Here is a 20010-nt window from a genome sequence, read left to right on the forward strand (position 1 = left end):
AAAGGATTGTGGCAATGTGGCAACCCTTTTTTAGAAACCAAAGTCTATGTTTGCATTTAATTCCCTATGCAGTGTTGGGCGGTGGCTGTAGCTGAGGCTGTTTTATTTATATATAGCTGCTTAGATTCTATTACAATTATGTTTAAAGGGACTATACCAGGAACACAAGTTATCCCCCATCCACAAGATAGGGCATAACTTGTTGATCGGTTGGGGTCTCACCACTGAGACCCCCACCAATCCCAAGAACGGGGATCCCGTGTCTTCCTGTCCTCCTCACTGTGAGCTTACTGCACCCCCAGCAATGAGGAGGAGACTGAATTGAGTGACGGTTGTTCCACCAAACCTACGCTCCATTCACTTTCAATTGGACTAAGGAGATAGCCAAGTGGTAAGTCCTGTGATAGTTTCTTCAGCTCCATTTAAATGAATGGAGCATCAACCTTACATGCTCGGCCACTGCTCAATTCATTCGAATGCACTACGGGGGAAGAAGTGACCTCGCGATGACAGGCAGGGAGGGACACGGAATCCCCATTATTGAGATTGGCGAGCATCTCAGTGGCGAAACCTCCACCATTCAAGTTATCCCTATCCTGTAGATAAGTGATAACTTGTGATCCTGGTAACCCCTTTAAGGGCTATATCTGCATTGTATGTTTGGTTTGAAAACAATGTATATTATGATGCACCCATAGGTTTATATAGGCCAAAGGTATGCCAAAAAATGTTTACTTGAAATCCAATAGCCATGTAAAGAGCTGTATACAATTTTGTAACATCATTGAAAAGAGTTTACTTCTCAGACAAAAATGTCTACTGCATATTACATTTTAGTCAATGGACAATGTATGGTATATTGATGCATACATTAGGAAGCATATGTGAGGAGACTTTCCCAGTGTACAAGGTGAACGCGCCCCAGAGGTGTACAGATGCGATGTGTACATTACAGTTCAGTTCATAAATCGAATACTTCCTCTGTAGCCCAAGTCCCAGTGCCTAGGAACTGAATGCCAACATATAGATGCAGCGGACCTGGGATTAGATGATGTAGTAGGTTCAGACCCAGGATTAGATGATGTAGTAGGTTCAGACCCGGGATCAGATGATGTAGTAGGTTCAGACCCGGGATCAGATGATGTAGTAGGTTTATCTGTAGTTCAATGGAAATTCTGAATAACCTTTTGTGATATGACAATAAGTTGATAAGCTGAACATTGTACAGTATGATACTAAGTCATTTTAATGTTACTCATGGAAACATACAGAACAACTTTATCAGACACGCATTTCTCATTTTGAATTTGAGGGTTTAGTGAAGACTTTGGTGACACGAATGCCTAATTTTACCAAACATAATTTATTGAAATATTTTCTTTGTTTTCAGAGAGCAGACATAGCAGTCGCCCCTCTCACCATTACTCTGGTACGAGAAGAAGTGATTGATTTTTCAAAACCATTTATGAGCCTGGGCATCTCCATCATGATTAAGAAGCCTCAAAAATCAAAACCAGGAGTGTTTTCCTTCCTGGATCCCTTGGCCTATGAAATCTGGATGTGTATAGTTTTTGCCTACATTGGAGTCAGTGTAGTTCTTTTCCTAGTCAGCAGATTCAGCCCTTATGAATGGCACTTGGAGGACACAGATGAAGCCCGTGACCCTCAGAACCCTCCCGACCCTCCAAATGAGTTTGGGATATTTAACAGCCTATGGTTTTCCCTGGGTGCCTTTATGCAGCAAGGATGCGATATTTCTCCAAGGTTTGTTCCATATCACTCCATCACCTTTTTGCATTTTATGGTCATATATGGATGCCATGGTGTATATATGTTTATTTCTTAATCATTTTCTAATTCCAAATTTGTTCATGCTTCATATCCCACTCAGTGCTAAGCTTCATCATTAAACCCATTGCTTGCCACCATTTGCCATGTATAATCGGTATAGGCCTCGATACCCTTCATACATGCCCATAAAAACTTATATTCACCATGTTGAGACTGTAAAATGCATAGGGTCTTTATGTTTTAGCAATGCTTGGAGTTCTACCGTGTTTTTGCTGCATATCTCATTTTACGGTCATCTGCTTGGTGCATATAACATATGTTGCTATGCAAAAGTAGCAGCTGATTGCTCTGAAGACATATGCAACAGCAGTTTAATTACCTCTGTCTTCAATTCATGCTTGTCATTGCACGCTCTCTTCATTTTCCATATTTGTTATGCTTTTTGTGCCTTTTCCATTTTGCTAGATCCTGGTTGTTTATTCTGCTTGCTTTGATTGGCTGTTAAATCAACAATCTTATTCACCATGCCATAAAACTAAACACAAATGTACGGTAGTATCTATCTAAAATCTGCTACAATGTAACTAAAACTGCTCCCAGACATGGAAAAACTCAATTTATATCAATTCTAGCATTTATATATATACTTTTTACCATATTCATAAGTCATTTGCATGCAAATCTCTGAACACATCTGCAGACGTAAACTAAAAAGTGAAGATTAAAAATAAATCAAGGAAAATCCTTTTGCATTCGGAAGGTCTCTTGATGATCTTGATTTTATACATGCAAGATTCATTACTTTCAGACCAGATAATCATCATGTTAAAAGTTGGCAGAACACCTTGAGACCTTGTTTACATATCATAGTTGTGGTGCCGTCCAAAGAAAACCCTTTGGAATTGCCTGGATTTCTGCATTGTTTAGACCAAATGTAACTAAATAACTAATAACACTAATAGTTGTATAGTTCATGTCTTTTAATGAACACATGGGGTAAATATTCACAGTGCAGCAGGAAAAAGTAAGTGAACCTCTGTGTTAAAAATATAGATATTCAGCAGCACTATATAAAAAACAGAAATCAAGTGCGGGAGTACTTAACTCTGCCCGCCCAATCCGGGATCTGGACACCAAGGATCCTCACTGTAGAATCCATAAAAAAGAGGGAGGTAGGCAGCACTTAGGCCTCATGTCCACGGGGAAAATCAGGCCACCGCGAATTCTTCATGTAGAACCCGCAGCGGATCCCACCTGCCCCGCGGACATGAGGCCTAAACATCAGAATAAACTCACCTGCTCTGGACGATGTGGATCTTCTTTCCTTCGCGGCCGGATCTTCTTTCTTCAGCCCGGCAGATGTGCTCGGCACGTCGGCAACGTGCCGCGCGCATGCGCAGGGCACATCCGCCGGGTGAAAGAAAAAAGATCCAGCCGGGAAGGAAGGTAGAGCTGCATCGTCCGGAGCAGGTGAGCTTAAGTCTGGTACGGGTCTCCCGCGGATCCGGACAGCTTCCATAGGCTTCAACAGAAGCCTGTGGGAGCCGTCCCCGTGGGAGACCTGCACGAAAATGGAACATGTCCATTTTTTTTTCCACACGCAGAGCCGCGCCTGACGGGAAAAATGACATCCGCAGGTATTAAACTACCTGCGGGTGTCTAATGCATCCCTATGGGGCGCGGATCTGCGTGCAGAAAAAACGGTGCGGATTTAAAATAAAAATTATCCCGTGGACATGAGGCCTTAGGGAATCAGAGGAGTGACCCAGCAAAAGTCAGAAAAACTCCATGCTTTATTTCCAAACATCTGACATGTTCACAGACGACGTTTCGAACATCAGACAGCTTGACAAAGACCACAGGGCAGATCTGAATTGCGGAATCTGCGCGTGTGCCCCGCGAGGATGATCTGCAGTTCAAGGCACCCATAGGGAAACATGGGCATCCGCACCTAAATTAATGCATGTGGATTTGATTTGCGGATCTTTGGATGTAAAAATCAAATGCTGCATGCTCCTTTTTAGTGCAGTTCCCGCATAGATGGCTTCCTTTGAAGTCAATGGAAGCCGTCAGATCCGTGGCCCATTCACAGCTGACATTGTGGATGGGCCGTGGATTCCGCGGAAAAGCAGGAGTTTTGAAGGGAAAAAAAAGTACTACGTATTGTGCACCAGCGCACTGGCCGGCTCTTCTGCATATATCCGCAGTACAGAAAAAAGATGACCCGGACAGGTAAGCAGGGTCCTCAGCCATGGGCAGGTCGGATTCCGCTGCGGTTTCCCATATTTGGAATCCGACCTGTCCATGGACATGAAGCCTTAGAGAGATGATTGAAAAAAAGTGTTTCAATCAGCTCTTCTTGACATGAGCATATTGTTGCAGCGTATTCCACATGCGGGTTTTGCACGTGGCATATGCTGTACCAATCTGCCATAAGCTCCCATGTTGCCAATTACACATATTGTGCAAAATATGCTCACAATAAAGATTGCAGCATACTCTATCTTGGTGTGTATTATGCCAAGATACTTGCGTGCCGTGCAACTGTCACATGCGGGCTGCACACAGTGAAATACATTCATGTGAAGCTGTCCTTAAGGAGATGAGATTGGAAGTATGGGTTTCACAGGTGCTTTTTGCATTAAATAAAGGCACACAATACCTGGTTATTGACAAATCTTTTCTACTCAAGAAAGATTGCTTAGTGTGAACCATGCCTCAATGCAACCAACTTTCAGAAGACTTCTTAAACTTGAAAAGGCTACAGCAGCATTACTAAAGACCTTGGTGTTCATCAGTCTAAAGTTAGATAAATTAACTACAAATGGAGCAATTTAAAGACTGTTGCCACTCTTCTTTGGAATGGGCATCCTGTTGAGATCACTCCAAGAACACAACAAGCAAACCTGAAAGATGTGAGAAAGAATCCAAGGGTACCAACAAGAACTACAGATCATTCTTGAAATTGCAAAAACCCTGAACAAGTGTGGTGTTCATTGAAGGACACCACAAAGGAAGCTACTGCTGTCCCAAAAATTTGCAGCCTTTTTCATGTTTCGCAAAAGCACCTGGATGTCCCAAAGTGTTTCTGGGAAACTGTTCTAGAAATAAGTGAAGCAAAAGAAGAAAGCTTTATCACAAATCACAATGTTATATTTGGAAAAAGAGAATACTGCACACCAACACCAAAACCTCACCCCAACCGTGAAGCATGATGGATTAGTGGACAGAAAAAGTGATGGGTAAAGGCGCAGCTGAATGAGCAGCTCTGCCTCTCAGCCTGGTATACTTTGCACACACCAACAGCTAACACAAGGTGTATCCCCAGCTATAATTGAGAAAGGGGCGTTGCCCCAAAATACGTCTTTTTATGCTGGAATAAAATAAAATGGAGAAGCTGATCTTACTTCCTGTATTGTATTTAACTTTATATTTTGGTCAGCTGCGCCTACACCCATCACATTTTTCTCTTCACTAATCGATCAAAATACTCTTACCTGCCAGTGCGACTATCATTGGGTTGGTTGCACAACTTAGTCTTTTTCACAATTCACCATCTTAATGAGAGAGAAGAATCACATCTTCTGCACCATCCTCTACCTATATTTACCCAAATCACTCACTCATTCAGGTAGTTCCACCCCTATTTTTTTCACCTTTCTACCTGTGAAGCATGATGGAGGGAACATCATGTTTTGGGGCTGCTCCGCTGCCTCGGGACCTGAAAGCTGTGTGATCATTGAGAAACAATGAATTCTAAGGTATCTAAAAACATTTTACAGAAGAATGTAAGGACAGCTGTCCAAAAATGTTGGACGATGCAACAAGATATCGATCAAAAGCACAGAAGTAAATTAACTAAAAAATGTTTGAAAAAGAATATGGTATTTGGGAATGGTCAAGTCCGAGTCCTTACCTAAGTCTAAGGAAATGTTGTGGTTCAATCTGAAGAGTGTTGTCATACAAGGCATCCCAGAAATATTGAGGACCTAAAATACATTTGCAGGGCGGAGTGGTCTTAAATCATATTTATAGCTACAGGAAGTATTTGTCGAAAGTTATTCCTGATGAAGTAGTATCTACAGGCTATTAGATTCAAGGATTTGTTTACTTTTTCTCTCTACACAGTGGATGTCTACTCAATATGGTCATTACATCTAATACAAAAAACCTACAAGCTTCTTCTTGCACCACACTTTAACCCCTTTTTGTGACCTTTGGTGGATGATTTTGGTGTCATTAGATTTGTGACATTCTCACCTCCGCCGTAAACCATTAAATTTTAGTTTGATACATTGAGTGAACCATCAGGCGAATTGAAAGCTTCTATGTAAAGTATAGCGGTGCTACTGCGCTGCAGCCAGAGAAGCGTTGCTAAGCAACATTTAAAGCAAGCCAATGGCAAACAGTTGAAGCTGAATTCTGAGAGAGAGAGAGAGAGAGTTTCACCCCTGCTACACACAGGTATATACATTCAGCTATGCTACACACAGGTATATACTCAGCTCTGCTACACGCAGCTATACACACCCAGCTCTGCTACACGCAGCTATACACACCCAGCTCTACTACACGCAGCTATACACACACAGCTATATATACTCAGCTCTGCTACATGCAGGTATATAGTGATCTACAGCTCAGTGACTGTATTCTCTCTCTCTCTGTAGTGGATCCAATCTGTAGAGTATACCCGAGATACAAGATATTACTGCAGGATACACCGAATATACTGGGGGCTCCACAGTGACATATACTATACTAAGTGGTGTAATATACCAACATGTAATATACACTAATTGACTGTTGTCATGTCCCCGAAATGTGGAAGACCAAGCCGTGGACAGTGAACAGTTCAAGAAGATGAATTTTCGGTTCGACTGCTTATTAAAACATTTACAACCATTTCTCCAAACATTTTATGTTCGCTCAGCAAACATTGGGTCGCCTAGTGATATAAGCGGTACAACTGTTTATGTGTTATTAGGTTAGTTAGATTGTCTTGGCTTATAATTGTAATTTAGATAACAATCAGACTATATTTTATTAGTAATCAATGCATAAATGTTAGTCATTCCAAAGGGTTCACTAACTTTTTCTTGCAATTCTACATACTCTATTACGTAGCTGGCAGCTGACAACTATTTCTCCCAAATCCACCATAAACATACTAATTTACATGCAGGCTATTTTTTTCAGTGGGGAGAGGGATATAAGCCACTGCCATGCACTTCGAACTGTGGCTCGTCAACCAAAACTTTTTGAATGTGCTCAACAACCATTCAGAGAAAGTAATAAAAACCTTCTCTTGCGTTGTATAAAACTTGCTGCAATTATATGTTATAAACAACAATAAATACACAAAATTAAGTGGGTTGTCCAGGATTAGGGAAAAAAACAAGCTGATTTTTTCCGGAACAGTGCCACTCATGTCCCTACGCTTGTCTGCTATTGCAGCACATCTTAATTCAAGTGAAATATTTAAGTACTTACTTTTTTTCACCGATTTTTTTATTATTTTTTACCAAATAGGAACGTTATAACTAATGGTCTCTTTAGTCAAAAAGATTTGAAATAGCATGGTTAAAAATATGGTTATAAAAGCTTGGAACAATAGCTGAACTAGTCTTCACAGTGAATTGTGAACCACTCAACTGTAAAGGCATTGTACTGAATTGGAAAACAGGTCTGCTTGTTTTTCAAAAAGAGTGCCTTTCTTTTCTATGCGCTATGTCTTGTATTGCCTCTTAGCCCCATTCATGTGAGACAGGCTGAACTGCAGTACCAGACATAGCCCGAGCACAGTTTTTTTAAATGTTGACCTTTTTTGCCATCTGAAATTCGCCCTTTAAGTAAAAAAAAGTCTATACAGAAATATTTACTGCCCATTTGGCTTAAAAGGACTGTCCAGCATTAGAAAAACATGGCCGCTTTCTAGCAGCAACACCACCATATCTATAGGATATGTCTGTAATTCTAGCTCAACCTTATTCGCTTCAGTCAAACTGAGCGGCAGTACTAGACACAACCCATTAACCCCTTGAGTGGCACGCCCGGAAATTTTCCGGGACGAGCTCCACTGCCGATAGTGATATAGCCCGGAAGATTTCCGGGCTATGTATCACTATGGGAGCTGCAGAGCACAATGCTACAAGATGTGACATTGTGCTCTGCCTGCACAGTCCCACAGAGAACAAAGCAAGGGCTTTGAAAAAACCAGCAGAAGATATTGCCGATATGCCGGCAATCTCCTGCTTTGTTTACAGGTTGCCATAGTGACCATCAGCTTGTCAGAAGCAAGCCGATGGTCTCTGTGGCAGGGAGAGCTTGGTGCTTGGCTGTGAGAGGACAGCTAGGTACCTGCTCTTACAGCAGAGATCAGAGAAAACCTCCGATCTCTGCTGTGTTAACCCTTTACATGCTGCAGTCTATGTGACTGCAGCATGTAAAGGGCTGTCACTGCAGCATGTAAAGGGCTGTCACCATCGGACCCCCGGAATGTGATCAGGGGGTCCTGATGGGTCCCTGTGGAAGTCCCTTAAAGGGAATAAAAATAAATAAATAAAAATAAAAAAAAAAATTATAAAAACACTTGTCTCCCTTTACTTTGTAAAAAATCAAAAATATAATCACACATGCGTTGTAATGACCCAGAGAAGGAAGTTAATACATTATTTAACCCCTTCATAACATGGCCCCTTTTTTTCTTTTTTCCCCATTTCTTTTTTTTCCTCCCCCCTTTTAAAAAAAATCACAACTTGTCCCGCAAAAAACAAGCCCTTATATGGCCATGTCAATGGAAAAATGAAAAAGTTATGGCTCTTGAGACGCAACTGCAAAATTAGTTGAAATTCAATGATTAGGCCATTTTAAAAAACCTGCCCTGGTGGGCACGACAGGGTGGTAGGAAACCCGCCACTCAAGGGGTTAACAGGTGTACACAGTGAGACATATGGAACAATGGGACAGAACTCCTGAAAAAGAGTAAGGCTGGGTTCCCACGGGACAGAAATCTCGCAGCTTGGCTGCCCTGAAAAGACGCGAGATTTCCACGGGAGAGCCACAACTTCATTTCGGAGTGGTTCAGCTGACGACGTTTCATTGCAGCTTTCTCCCCCTATGGAGAGGAGTGAGGCCGCAACAGAAAAAAAAATTGACATTCTGCGGCTGTCAATTCCGCGTCACATCGACTATTCTGCCCAGCTTTTCCGCGATGGATTGGCCGCCCCATGTGGATAAGAGTTTTGCAAAATCTCCTCCACATGGCTAGCTAATCCCAGGATTAGGAGCCGTAGGCGGATTTGCTGCAAAAAAACTTCCACGTGGAACCCAGCCTCAAGGGGAGTAAAATAATTGGTAACAGACTCACTTAGGTGTGGTGGAGTCGCTCCCAAGATGTGGGGGTGTACCAAAACACCTAAACGTCTGGGTAGCCTTGTGTATATGCTTCAATAGGCGGAAGGAGAATCCTCATTCCAAGGACGATGCTCTATGTCTGTTAATGCTTAATAAAGGGGAAATGGTTTACCCCAAAATGCGTTACATTGTTGTCCCTATGTCTTTATGGTTTATGTACCATTTTAGTTTTTTTCAATACCTTTACATTTTATTTATTTTAGGTTTATTTTATTTAATATTAGTATTTTTTAATACCATTTTACAAATTGACATCATTGTCAATAGACCCTTCTACTATACAATTCGCCTGCCTCGTGTATTCCTGACTTTTGAAAGACCCGTGTGGATCGACGCACATCTGAATATAGGGAGTTGACGTGAGGCCCATCTAGGGCCCACGCACCTCCGTAGTAGAGTAAGTTCACAGTTTTTTTTTAATTTCTTCATATGGTTATTGCTCAGAGTCTGTCTTTGAGCGCTTTCTACCATTTCTTTTTCCTATTGTCTGAATCTCATTAACAGATGTGGCCTTTTAATTTAAAGAAAGCAGCCATGTTTTTCTGTTTCTGGACAACCATTTTAAAGCCTCATGCCCTTTCTGCACTGACTGCAATATTCATCTCTAGTGGGGGATTGCCTGCTAATTACAATATATAGAGTGGCCTGCTTTTTTTCTTTGATTCTTAAGCCCTATAATATTGGAGCTAATTGGAGGTACAATATGAAGCCAATAGCAGGCTAACGTAGGTGATACAGATCTCCAATACAATTGTGCACATAAGGCCATTCACTAAGTTTACATTGTGCAGTTTTGCAGCAGAAAGTATTTCATTAAGGGCCCTTTTACACAGGGTCACATCAAGCCATGATTGTATGTAAGTTGGCCTTTGATTATGTTATGTGATATAACAGATAATTTAACCAACAGCAAATAGAAAACGTAACCCTAGAGGGTGAGGTGGAATCACATGCAACGCCACGTAATGAATCTGAACCTTGGTTCCAAAAGTCACAGAAATGGCAAAAGAATTGACAGCATACGTACGGTGAAGTATAAAAATGTCAAATTTTTATTCCTCCATGTTAAGAAGTCAGGTGACGTTTCGACCTACCTAGGTCTTGATAAAGACCTTGATAAAGACCTAGGCAGGTCGAAACGTTGCCTGACTTCTTAATATGGAGGAATAAAGAATTTGACGTTTTTATACTTCACTGTACGTATGCTGCCACTTCTTTTGCTATTTCTTTGATTATGTTAATCTTTGCAATACATTTAAAAAATATATAACAAGGAGGACATTTTGAATAGGACGGCCTTTTTCTCATAAATTATCAATATAATGGAAGAACACTTCTTCATTAAAAGTTGTCTCGAAAGCACAACGCATTTCTAGGCAGAATTCGACTTGTTCAGATTGCAAGAGACTGCGATCTCTTTTTGCCCCTTTTTCTCCTTCTCTCTAGCTTATGCTTTTTGGTGTTTTCCCTGTATCTGTTGTTAAGTGTAGACTTCATGGTATTTAATCTGCTGTTGATCATGTATTGCCCAGTTGGAAAGACCGGCAAATAAGCTTTGTGACATCACATGGAAAGCTTCAAAACTGTCTACTAGTTTCCTGTCATGTGCTTTTTAAGCATCTTAAAGTAAAGTTCTTACTTACTTGGTTAAGTTTGTCTTTTGGAGCTAAATATTCTGTAACTTTTACAGCTCACCAATCATTAACTGAATAAATAACTCCAATACTGTCAAAGTTACAATTCTAAATTAATCTAACATCAAAACTGCTACTGAGGGAGTTTTGAGTAGAATGAAAGAACTCTTAACTTTTCTGAATTGGGTTGTCCCCTCCACTCTAAAGGGTCTTTTACGTGGGTGGAATTTTCCACATGCCGCACCGCAAGTCGCAGTAAATTATGCACCAAAATCTCTGTGTGGATTTTGATGCATAAATAAAATGGCTTGACTCAGCCTGAAAGTTCGCTTTAAAATCAGTAGCTAGCTCTGTGGAGTTTGGTGCGGAATCCAGTAGCGGCAAATACCACTGCCTTACGTCGGAATTATTCCGCCCATGTAAAAGGTCCCTTAAAGTCTTACCTGCCATGTTGACTCTGTGTCAGATATGAACCACCAGGGCAGCCCTGATTAAGCATTTCTTCAATTCTAGCTATAGCTATAAAATTAAACATTAGGTTTGTGTAAGTTGCATATGAATATATGTGCAGATCAAGTGCATGTGAATGAATGATGGGAAAATCAACACAGTTCTTTGAAATTTACAGACAATGGAACATGACTAGAGATGAGCGAGCGTACTCGTCTGAGCTTGATATTCGTTCGAGTATTAGGGTATTCGAGATGCTCGGGTCGCCCATTGACTTCAATGGGGTTCGTTACTCGAAACGAACCCTCGAGCATCATGATATTTTCGTCCCGAGTAACGAGCACCCGAGCATTTTGGTGCTCGCTCATCTCTAAACATGACGCATTTTAAATTAAGCTCCGGCACATGTGTATGACATTGCATTGTGCTATATATGAGCTATGTGCAAAAGAAGGTACTGGCATTAGCTTTAGAAATAATGAGGAATATGCCCATTGTGCTTAGGTACGGCATTTTACGTGAACACATTTGCATGGGAAATGTTGGCCAAGACGACACTAGAAACACTCTACAATCCTAACAACAATACTAACAATTTGCACAGATGGCATTTTACACCTGGACTCCAAAGTGTCCATTTCTATGCACTTAGCTGGCTACTAGATATTTGCAGCTTTACTTTAGTTCTATTTATTGATTACGTCTCTATTTATTACTTTTAAATGACACTGTCACTGAATTAAGGTATCAACACAGGACCCAAGCAAACTTATAGCCCATTGAGTACCGTAGACTTAAAAACAGACATTCCAAAATAACACTGATCAGTTTCTGCTAGCCTGCTTGAAGGGGCTTTCCAGGCAAAAGCTATTGATGACCTATCCACGGGGTAGGTCATCAATAGGTTGTGGCTGGAGACCTGCTGCACAGGATACCCGGTGATCACCTGATCACCTGGCCTAGCTTATACTGCAACGGGATGGATATTCATCATAGGAGAAAGAACCAGAAGTGGGCTAGCTGTTTTCACAGCTAGGAGTCGAAATCAATAGGAGTCGAAGCAGCTATTGCACTTCCAGCACTTCTGCCTCTGACACCAGGGATGAGTGCAGAAATGTAATAGCCTCTTCAGCTCCCATTGATTTCACTGGGAGTGAAGCCAACCAGGCCAATTCCGGTCCCGTTTCCTATGACGCATGTCCGGCCCACTGCACTGACAGCCAGGCCAGGAGATCAGATGATCACCGGTTATCCTTTGCAGTTAGTACCTGGTGATTAACTATCGATGACGCATCCTGAGGATACGTCATCAATAGGTTTTGCCTGGAAAACCCTTTTAATGATGACTTTTTTGTGAAAAATTGCAGTGCAGTCATAAATAGGGAAAACTGGCCTAAAATGTGAGAAATAGTAATGAGGATATCTAATGAGCATAATGTAGATTACATTTCTGGCTGTCTAACCAATATTAACAAAGGCTGGGAGTTCACTTTAATACGACAAGGTCAGAAAAATCGCTGAATCTTATTAATAGTTATCATTTTTATGCTTTCCATTTTTTCATATTGTTACATACATTCTTAATTTTGTGAACATTTATTTTTCTGCTTCCTTTTGTCATCCTCTTTCAAGGTATGCAGCTTTATTTTCTGTATTTATTTTTCTTTCGTTTTTCTCCTCTTCACCCTCCCACATGATCTAGACCTTTACATCAATTTATGAATAAAGAACACTGTGAATAATGCTCTCTGGAAATTGTATTGACAGATTCGGGGATTCTATTCAATTCCAAACACTATAGTTAAAGAGCTGACATTTTGACAATGACATTCATGCACCAGAGTTCTGGTTGTGCTATGCAAGACACATTGAAATAATATATACGTAGGGAAAAGTTTTTGAATTTGCAGAAAAAGTTGAAAAATTTTCATTTGGTTTATGTAATAGGAATTCATGAATCATTGAGTCTTTTTCGGAATTTTTAGTATTTTCAATCTAACATATATTATTAATACTGTACAAAGTGCTACATAAAATATCTGTAAGAGCATTTAGAGCAGTTTATTTAACATTTTCCCTAGTTTTATAAGGAACATGGAGTTGGGGTTGGCTGTTTAGCTCTTCTATTCAAGCATCTGCCACTCCTGGGATGTATAAGTGCTAGTGATCTGGAGCAGCATATCCTGGATTATCTGGATAAATATCTAATCTCCTTTCTCTTGCAGATCTCTCTCTGGGCGAATAGTTGGAGGAGTGTGGTGGTTCTTCACTTTGATTATAATCTCCTCCTATACTGCCAATTTAGCTGCTTTCCTTACAGTGGAAAGGATGGTGTCACCCATTGAGAGCGCAGAAGATCTGGCTAAACAAACAGAAATAGCTTATGGCACTTTGGATTCTGGCTCTACCAAAGAATTTTTTAGGGTATGTTATGTTATTCCCAGTGAATTAATTCAATTTGTTATCACTTTATAGTTTACATTAAAGTGTATATGTTGGTATTACATGGCAATGGCTTCTAATATATGATTAGAGCTACTTTAGTCTTCAAAAATAATTTTACTGTTTTGATTAGTTCTCCAATCACATGAACATCTTATAGTGTAATTGTCATTTCTTTTGTTTTAAATGTACAGCATTAGCGATTCTAAGCATTTTCACAATGTGTTTTATTAGCCAATTCTGTATGTTTTTCCTTTAAAACCCTTCTTCTGCTATGCAACTAGGTTATTAATTTTAACGCTATACCACACTGCTATGTCCCCTATGCTGGTGGTATTCATATCAGGTTCTAGCAGCTTTGTCCCCTGCACCGTGAAGGAGAAGCCGTTCTGTGCTGTCATTACTCAAAGCACTGAGACACAGACAGTGCATTGGGACTGGCAGATACGGGCGCTGTGAGGAGGAGTAGCTGTCTGCAGCACAGAACGGCTTCTCCTTCACAGCACCAGAGATACAGCCACTGACAAGTTAGGGTTAAAAATTAATAAAATATAAAACAAACATGGCAGTTAATGGATGACATTCATTGAGGTACAAAGTGTAACACAATGTTTAATTTTTCCCTGGAGAATTTTTTAATGAAATTTCTCCAAGTTCATTTCAGGACAAGTTAAAGAAACTGTGCTTCAAAAAGAAATGATTGCTTGTTCCAATGCTTGTTAACAAGTTTTTTAACAGGGAAAATAATAAAACATAAGCTAGAATTCATCATCTCAACAGGATAAGCACAATTCCAACCACACTGTTTTTAATGGTCCTCTCTAACGTTTCTAAATTAAAGTGTGGATAGGTATTAAATGTTCGATTGCTGGGGGTTCGGACCATTAGGATGTCTAGGAATCACAAGAATGGCAAATCCTTGAGTCTCCCAGGATAATGGAGTGGTGGTGCGCATGTGCCCCTTTCTGTTCAAGTCTATGGGATTAAGCCTAGTATTATGCTCGGCTATCTCTGTTAGTTCAATAGAAGTAAATGGAGTGGTGGTCATGCATATGCACTGTCACGCCTTCAACTGGGTAATTCAATGGTGCTCCATTCTCCTAATCCCTGGGGTCCCTGTGTTCGAAACCCACAGAGATCAAACATGAATCACTTATACAACACAGAGGTAATAAATGATTTGGTCAGATAACGCTTTTAATCCCAGCTGTTTGATTTTTTGTCTTGATGTAGTATCAGCATTCGTTGGCTAGTAGAGATGAGCGAGCATGCTCGGTTAGGGAAATTACTCGAGCGAGCATCGGCATTTTTGAGTAACTGCCTGCTCGTCCGAAAAGATTCGGGGGTCGGCGGGGGTGATCAGGGGGTAGCGGGGGGGAAAGAGAGAGATCTCCCTCCCATTACCCCCCACCACCCCACGAATCTTTTCAGACGAGCAGGCAGTTACTCCAAAATGCCGATGCTCGCTCAAGTAATTTCCCTAACCGAGCATGCTTGCTCATCTCTATTGGCTAGCAATACCTGTGCATGACTGAGGAATGTTTTTATTGATTTATTGCAGAGATCAAAGATAGCAGTGTATGAAAAAATGTGGTCATACATGAAGTCCGCAGAACCGTCTGTGTTTACAAAAACAACCGATGATGGCGTGGCTCGTGTCCGGAAGTCGAAAGGAAAGTTTGCCTTCCTACTGGAATCCACAATGAACGAATACATCGAACAGCGGAAGCCATGTGACACCATGAAAGTTGGGGGCAACCTGGATTCCAAAGGATATGGCGTGGCAACCCCAAAAGGCTCAGCATTAAGGTGGGTGGAATAATATAACAATATCTGTGTTGTTATAGTATTCCACCTTCCCTGATGTATTGTGTTGTTCTTTACTTTCTTGTGGATGTTTAAGGTAACATGGTTTACTTTTAACATGGCAGGATGGTAAATGGTATGGTTTACTTTTTTGTTTTTTATTCATTTATCTTTTTGTGCGTTGTGTTTCTGATTGTTCTATTTTTTTTAATTTTTAAACCAAATGGCTTTTTAATTTAAATGTTAAAAGCCACATTTACTTACCATATGCTCAATGTTATTTGCATGATGTGGTGTTTGTGTTTACTTCCCAGAAAAAAATGTTCACCCCTCCCCCACCCTGCATTTTTTTCTATTTATACTATCCCCTTTCTATAGCACAAGCCACCTTATTATATTCAAACTAGTATTTGGTGTTTTTAACTTTATAGTTTTATGTAAAACCCTAGACAATTTGTCCTCTTGTGCTCCTTTCTTATATATTACGATTTCCTTAGTAGAGATGTGCGATTTTTCGCTGAATTTTGTGAAATTCAGGTGCAATTTATTTTCATAAAACCAACTGACAAAATGATATGAGTGCTGTATATCTAAGGATTAGCAGACAGCTGGATGCCTATATCGTTCCACTTAAGACATTTTGTCAGGAATTGCATAGTAGTAAGTTAATATTTTGGTGAACATTTCTACATTTCACCATAATCTGGCAGGTGGCATGATATAACGAATTGTTGAGCGCTGTATTTGAAAAACTAATTTTTTTTTTTAGTTAAGGCAAATTTACCTATAATGAAATTGACGCAGAATATTTGAAGACATTCGCACAACTCTATTCCTAAAAGCCTTTTGTACATTTTCTTACAAGTTATGTTTTATCGTTTCAAGAAATGCTGTTAACCTGGCAGTATTAAAACTGAATGAGCAAGGACTCTTGGACAAATTGAAAAACAAATGGTGGTACGACAAAGGAGAATGCGGCAGCGGGGGAGGTGACTCCAAGGTCAGCCTCAATGTCACCACAATCGGGTACCTTAGTCAAGAGTAATCGGCAAGACTGTTATTTTGGTAAAGACAAAAAAAGGCAAATTGTTAATAAAGTAGTAAACCAATGGATCATTATATCCATTGTACTCATAAGAGCTGTAAGATTTACACTTGCAAGTGAAAGATGGTTGGGGGATGCCTATGGATGCCTTTTCCACTCAGAAACTGAAATTTTGAGAGTCATTAGTCACCAAATGCACAAGGTGAATGCAAAAGAAAAAATGCAAGTATCTATTACTGTAAAAGGGGGCAACAATAAGACAAAAGCACATGAGGAGGTAGTTTCGCCACTTTTGTGTAGAAGCAAGCTGGAAAAGAAAGCCTGGTGATCTAATTTTGAGGCCTACCAGTAGATGATGAACTACTGTTTGCCTACCACTGGCTTAGTAGCTCTGACTGTTCCTGGAAATTAAAGGGGTTTTCTGGGCAAAAATAGGATAGGTTATCAATAGTTAATCGCCTGGGACCTGCCACCTGTAATCCCCAGCAATCACGTGATCACCTGGCCCAGCTATCAGTGCAACAGGCCGGACATGCATCATAGGATATGGGACCAGAAGTGGCCTAGCTGGCTTCACTCCCATTTAAATCAATGAGAGCTGAAGCGGCCATGCATCCTGAGTATTCGAGACAGAAGTGTTGAAAGTGCTGCTTTGGCTCTAATTGATTTCAATGGGAGTGAAGCCAACTTGGCCATTACTGGTCCTGACTCCTATGATGCACATCCGGCCTGTTACACTAACAGCCAGGCTGGACAATCAGGTAATCGCCGGGAATCCTGTGCAGTAGGTTGTTGGGGATTAACTATGGTCATCAGTAGTTTTTGACCAGAAAACCACTTTAAGGCACAAGACATAACAAAATAATTACTTACATTTAGGATTGCCTACAGTCTATGGTAATCTTCTTTTTTTATTGGTAAGTATATAGACACCAGTCAGAAACAGAAAATTTTACTAGTCATTGTTAGCAGAGATATGATATCGTCTTTAGCAAAGACTGATGCCCAGGACAAATTTATGAGGTCAAAGTTAATTTGTGAAAGTGCAACTACTTTTCAGTAGTATGTCTGAGATAGGGTCTACAACTTACAATGATGTCAATTGAGGAATGTTGGGTTCAGTATTACAGTATAGGAGAACTCTATACTGTTGATTGAAGCCCCTGATTGAGCTGTTCTGTATAAACTTGATTTTTACAGCTACATTAAAGGGGTTTTCTGGGAGTATCTATTGATGGCTTATCCTTAGGATTGGGCATTAATGTGTGATAAGCAGGGGTATAATTCTCTGGACTCCCTCCAATTAACAGAACCAAGGGACCAGATGGGGCAGAGATAAAGTACCAAGCACAGCCACAAATATGAAGTGCCTCATAATGGAACAGTAACACTCAGCTAAGGTTTCTTAATTCAGCTGACAGGTGGTGGTCTCGTGGTTGGACACCCGCTCATCCTAAAGCCATTTTCACACTCCAGTATTTCCCTTGCATTTCTAAGTAATCACCACAAGTGGAACCTTTAGAGAAGAAAAAAGTATACTAGAAAGATTTGTCCCTTCTTATATAATTTTTGGACCCATCCCTAATTTGGACCTACAAATACCTATATAAAATACTGGCCAAAATGGGAAAGTGGCCTTTAGAATAAGTTATTAGTGCATACCCCCAGAAAAGTCCTCTTAAGGAGTTGTCCAGGACTAGAATAACATGGCGGCTTTCTTCTAGAAACAGCACCATGCCTGTCTATGGCTTGTGCTTGGTATTGCAGCTACATTAAAGTGAATGAGACAGAGTACAATAGATGGACACGTTTGCAAAATGCAAGAAATTAGCTATTTTTTTTAATTATGTAGAATCTCTTTAAGATTTCATCTTTGGAACTGATTTGTATGAGCAGTTAAAACTTATTTGCTTTAATGTGTTCAAATATATGAGTACACCTTGAAAATACTGAATAGCAGAGCGTTCAGGGACAGCGGAGTTCTGATTAGAAGATAATAATGCAGATAATTGTTATTATAAAAAGTAATTTGATTATTGTTATCCAGACAGTAACCTAGGAGACAGCAGAACACGGTTGCACTATTACTACATCTCTCAGTGGAAAAAGTTTCCTGGCTAAACCTTGCATTCTTTCAAAAAGTTACCTAATTCTACAAACCCCAGCGCCAAGTGGATGGTGCCAATCTATACTTTGTTTCTATTATTCCTTTAACAGTGTGTGCCGATTACTCAAAGCGATATAGGCAGGACCTGGTAATTTAGTGTCACTTGTAGTGTTAAAACTAAGGTGATATTCAGGTTGCCTGCAGTTCAAGATCTTTGTGTCCAGGGTCCCTGCTTTATCGCTTTGTATAGTATGAAAATAGTTTTAAGATTGAATAACATAAAATAACATAATATAATGTTATTTATGTTATTTCCCACGTGAAGAACTCCCGTAAACCTTGCAGTATTGAAACTCAGTGAACAAGGCATCTTAGACAAGCTGAAAAACAAATGGTGGTACGATAAGGGTGAATGTGGAGCCAAGGACTCCGGAAGTAAGGTCAGTCGCAGAAGGTCTTTTGAATTGATTAGAAGTCCCATTCTGACTCACCCTCCATGCACACAGTTTTCTTTGTTTTTGAAGCACAGTCCAGCAATATTAATGAGCCATAAGCACAGATAAAACAAGAAGCGCAGAGTCATCTCTTTAAACTCAATGGGGAAGATTTACTAATCCGCGATGATCCCAGATCTTAATATTCTGCATCAAGAATCATCAATTACATCCAGCAGGCAAAGCTTAGTAAACATCTTCTAATAACACTATATTACAACAAATATATCTACATTGTAACAGTAAGTAAAATGGTTGACTTCATAACGCGTAAATACAGAGTTGCCTTACAAATGGAAATAATCAAGATATATTACTGTAACCCAGACAAGACAGATTGGGATGGTTTTTACGACAAGTTTTTCTACAATGGGGTAGATTTACTGAAGCTGAAAGATTCTGTAGGAAGGGTTTAAACTACAGTACTTAAGTGATTCCATTTTCATTAATTTTTGGGAACTGGAGATATCATGTTTCTTAAAGGGGTTTTCCAGGGAGAATACTACTGATGATGACCTATCGTAAGGATAGGTCATCAATAGTTGATCGGCTGGGGTCCGTTGCTTGGGATCAGCTGAACTGGCGCGTGATGGCAGTGCCGCAAATACACAGAGGTCAGAGCAGAAGTGGCAAAAGTCTCCGTGCTGACCTCTGTGTAGTGGCCGGTGCTTGTAACTGCAGGCACAGCTCACATTGATTTCAAAGAGAGCCGTGCCTGCAGTTACAAGCACCTGCCACTATACAGAGGTTGTTGCGGACACTTCCGCTTCGACCTCTGTGTATTTGCGGCACTGACAAGATGTGTCCACTCTGCTGATCGGTTGG

The 20010-nt window shown here is 40.3% G+C and overlaps 1 protein-coding gene across 1 annotated transcript in view; it reads left to right on the top strand.

Annotated features, from left to right (window-relative positions):
- The window catches only part of GRIA3 (glutamate ionotropic receptor AMPA type subunit 3), a 333892-nt gene that overhangs the window by 301801 nt on the left and 12081 nt on the right, over positions 1 to 20010 (top strand). Inside the window, exons 11-14 of the mRNA XM_066579868.1 lie at positions 1391 to 1764; positions 13517 to 13715; positions 15295 to 15542; positions 16425 to 16539. Of these exons, the coding sequence (XP_066435965.1) occupies positions 1391 to 1764; positions 13517 to 13715; positions 15295 to 15542; positions 16425 to 16539 (936 nt within the window). The remainder of the gene's footprint in view (positions 1 to 1390; positions 1765 to 13516; positions 13716 to 15294; positions 15543 to 16424; positions 16540 to 20010) is intronic.

Source organism: Eleutherodactylus coqui, chromosome 10, assembly GCF_035609145.1.
Source record: "Eleutherodactylus coqui strain aEleCoq1 chromosome 10, aEleCoq1.hap1, whole genome shotgun sequence".
Lineage (NCBI taxonomy): Eukaryota > Metazoa > Chordata > Amphibia > Anura > Eleutherodactylidae > Eleutherodactylus > Eleutherodactylus coqui.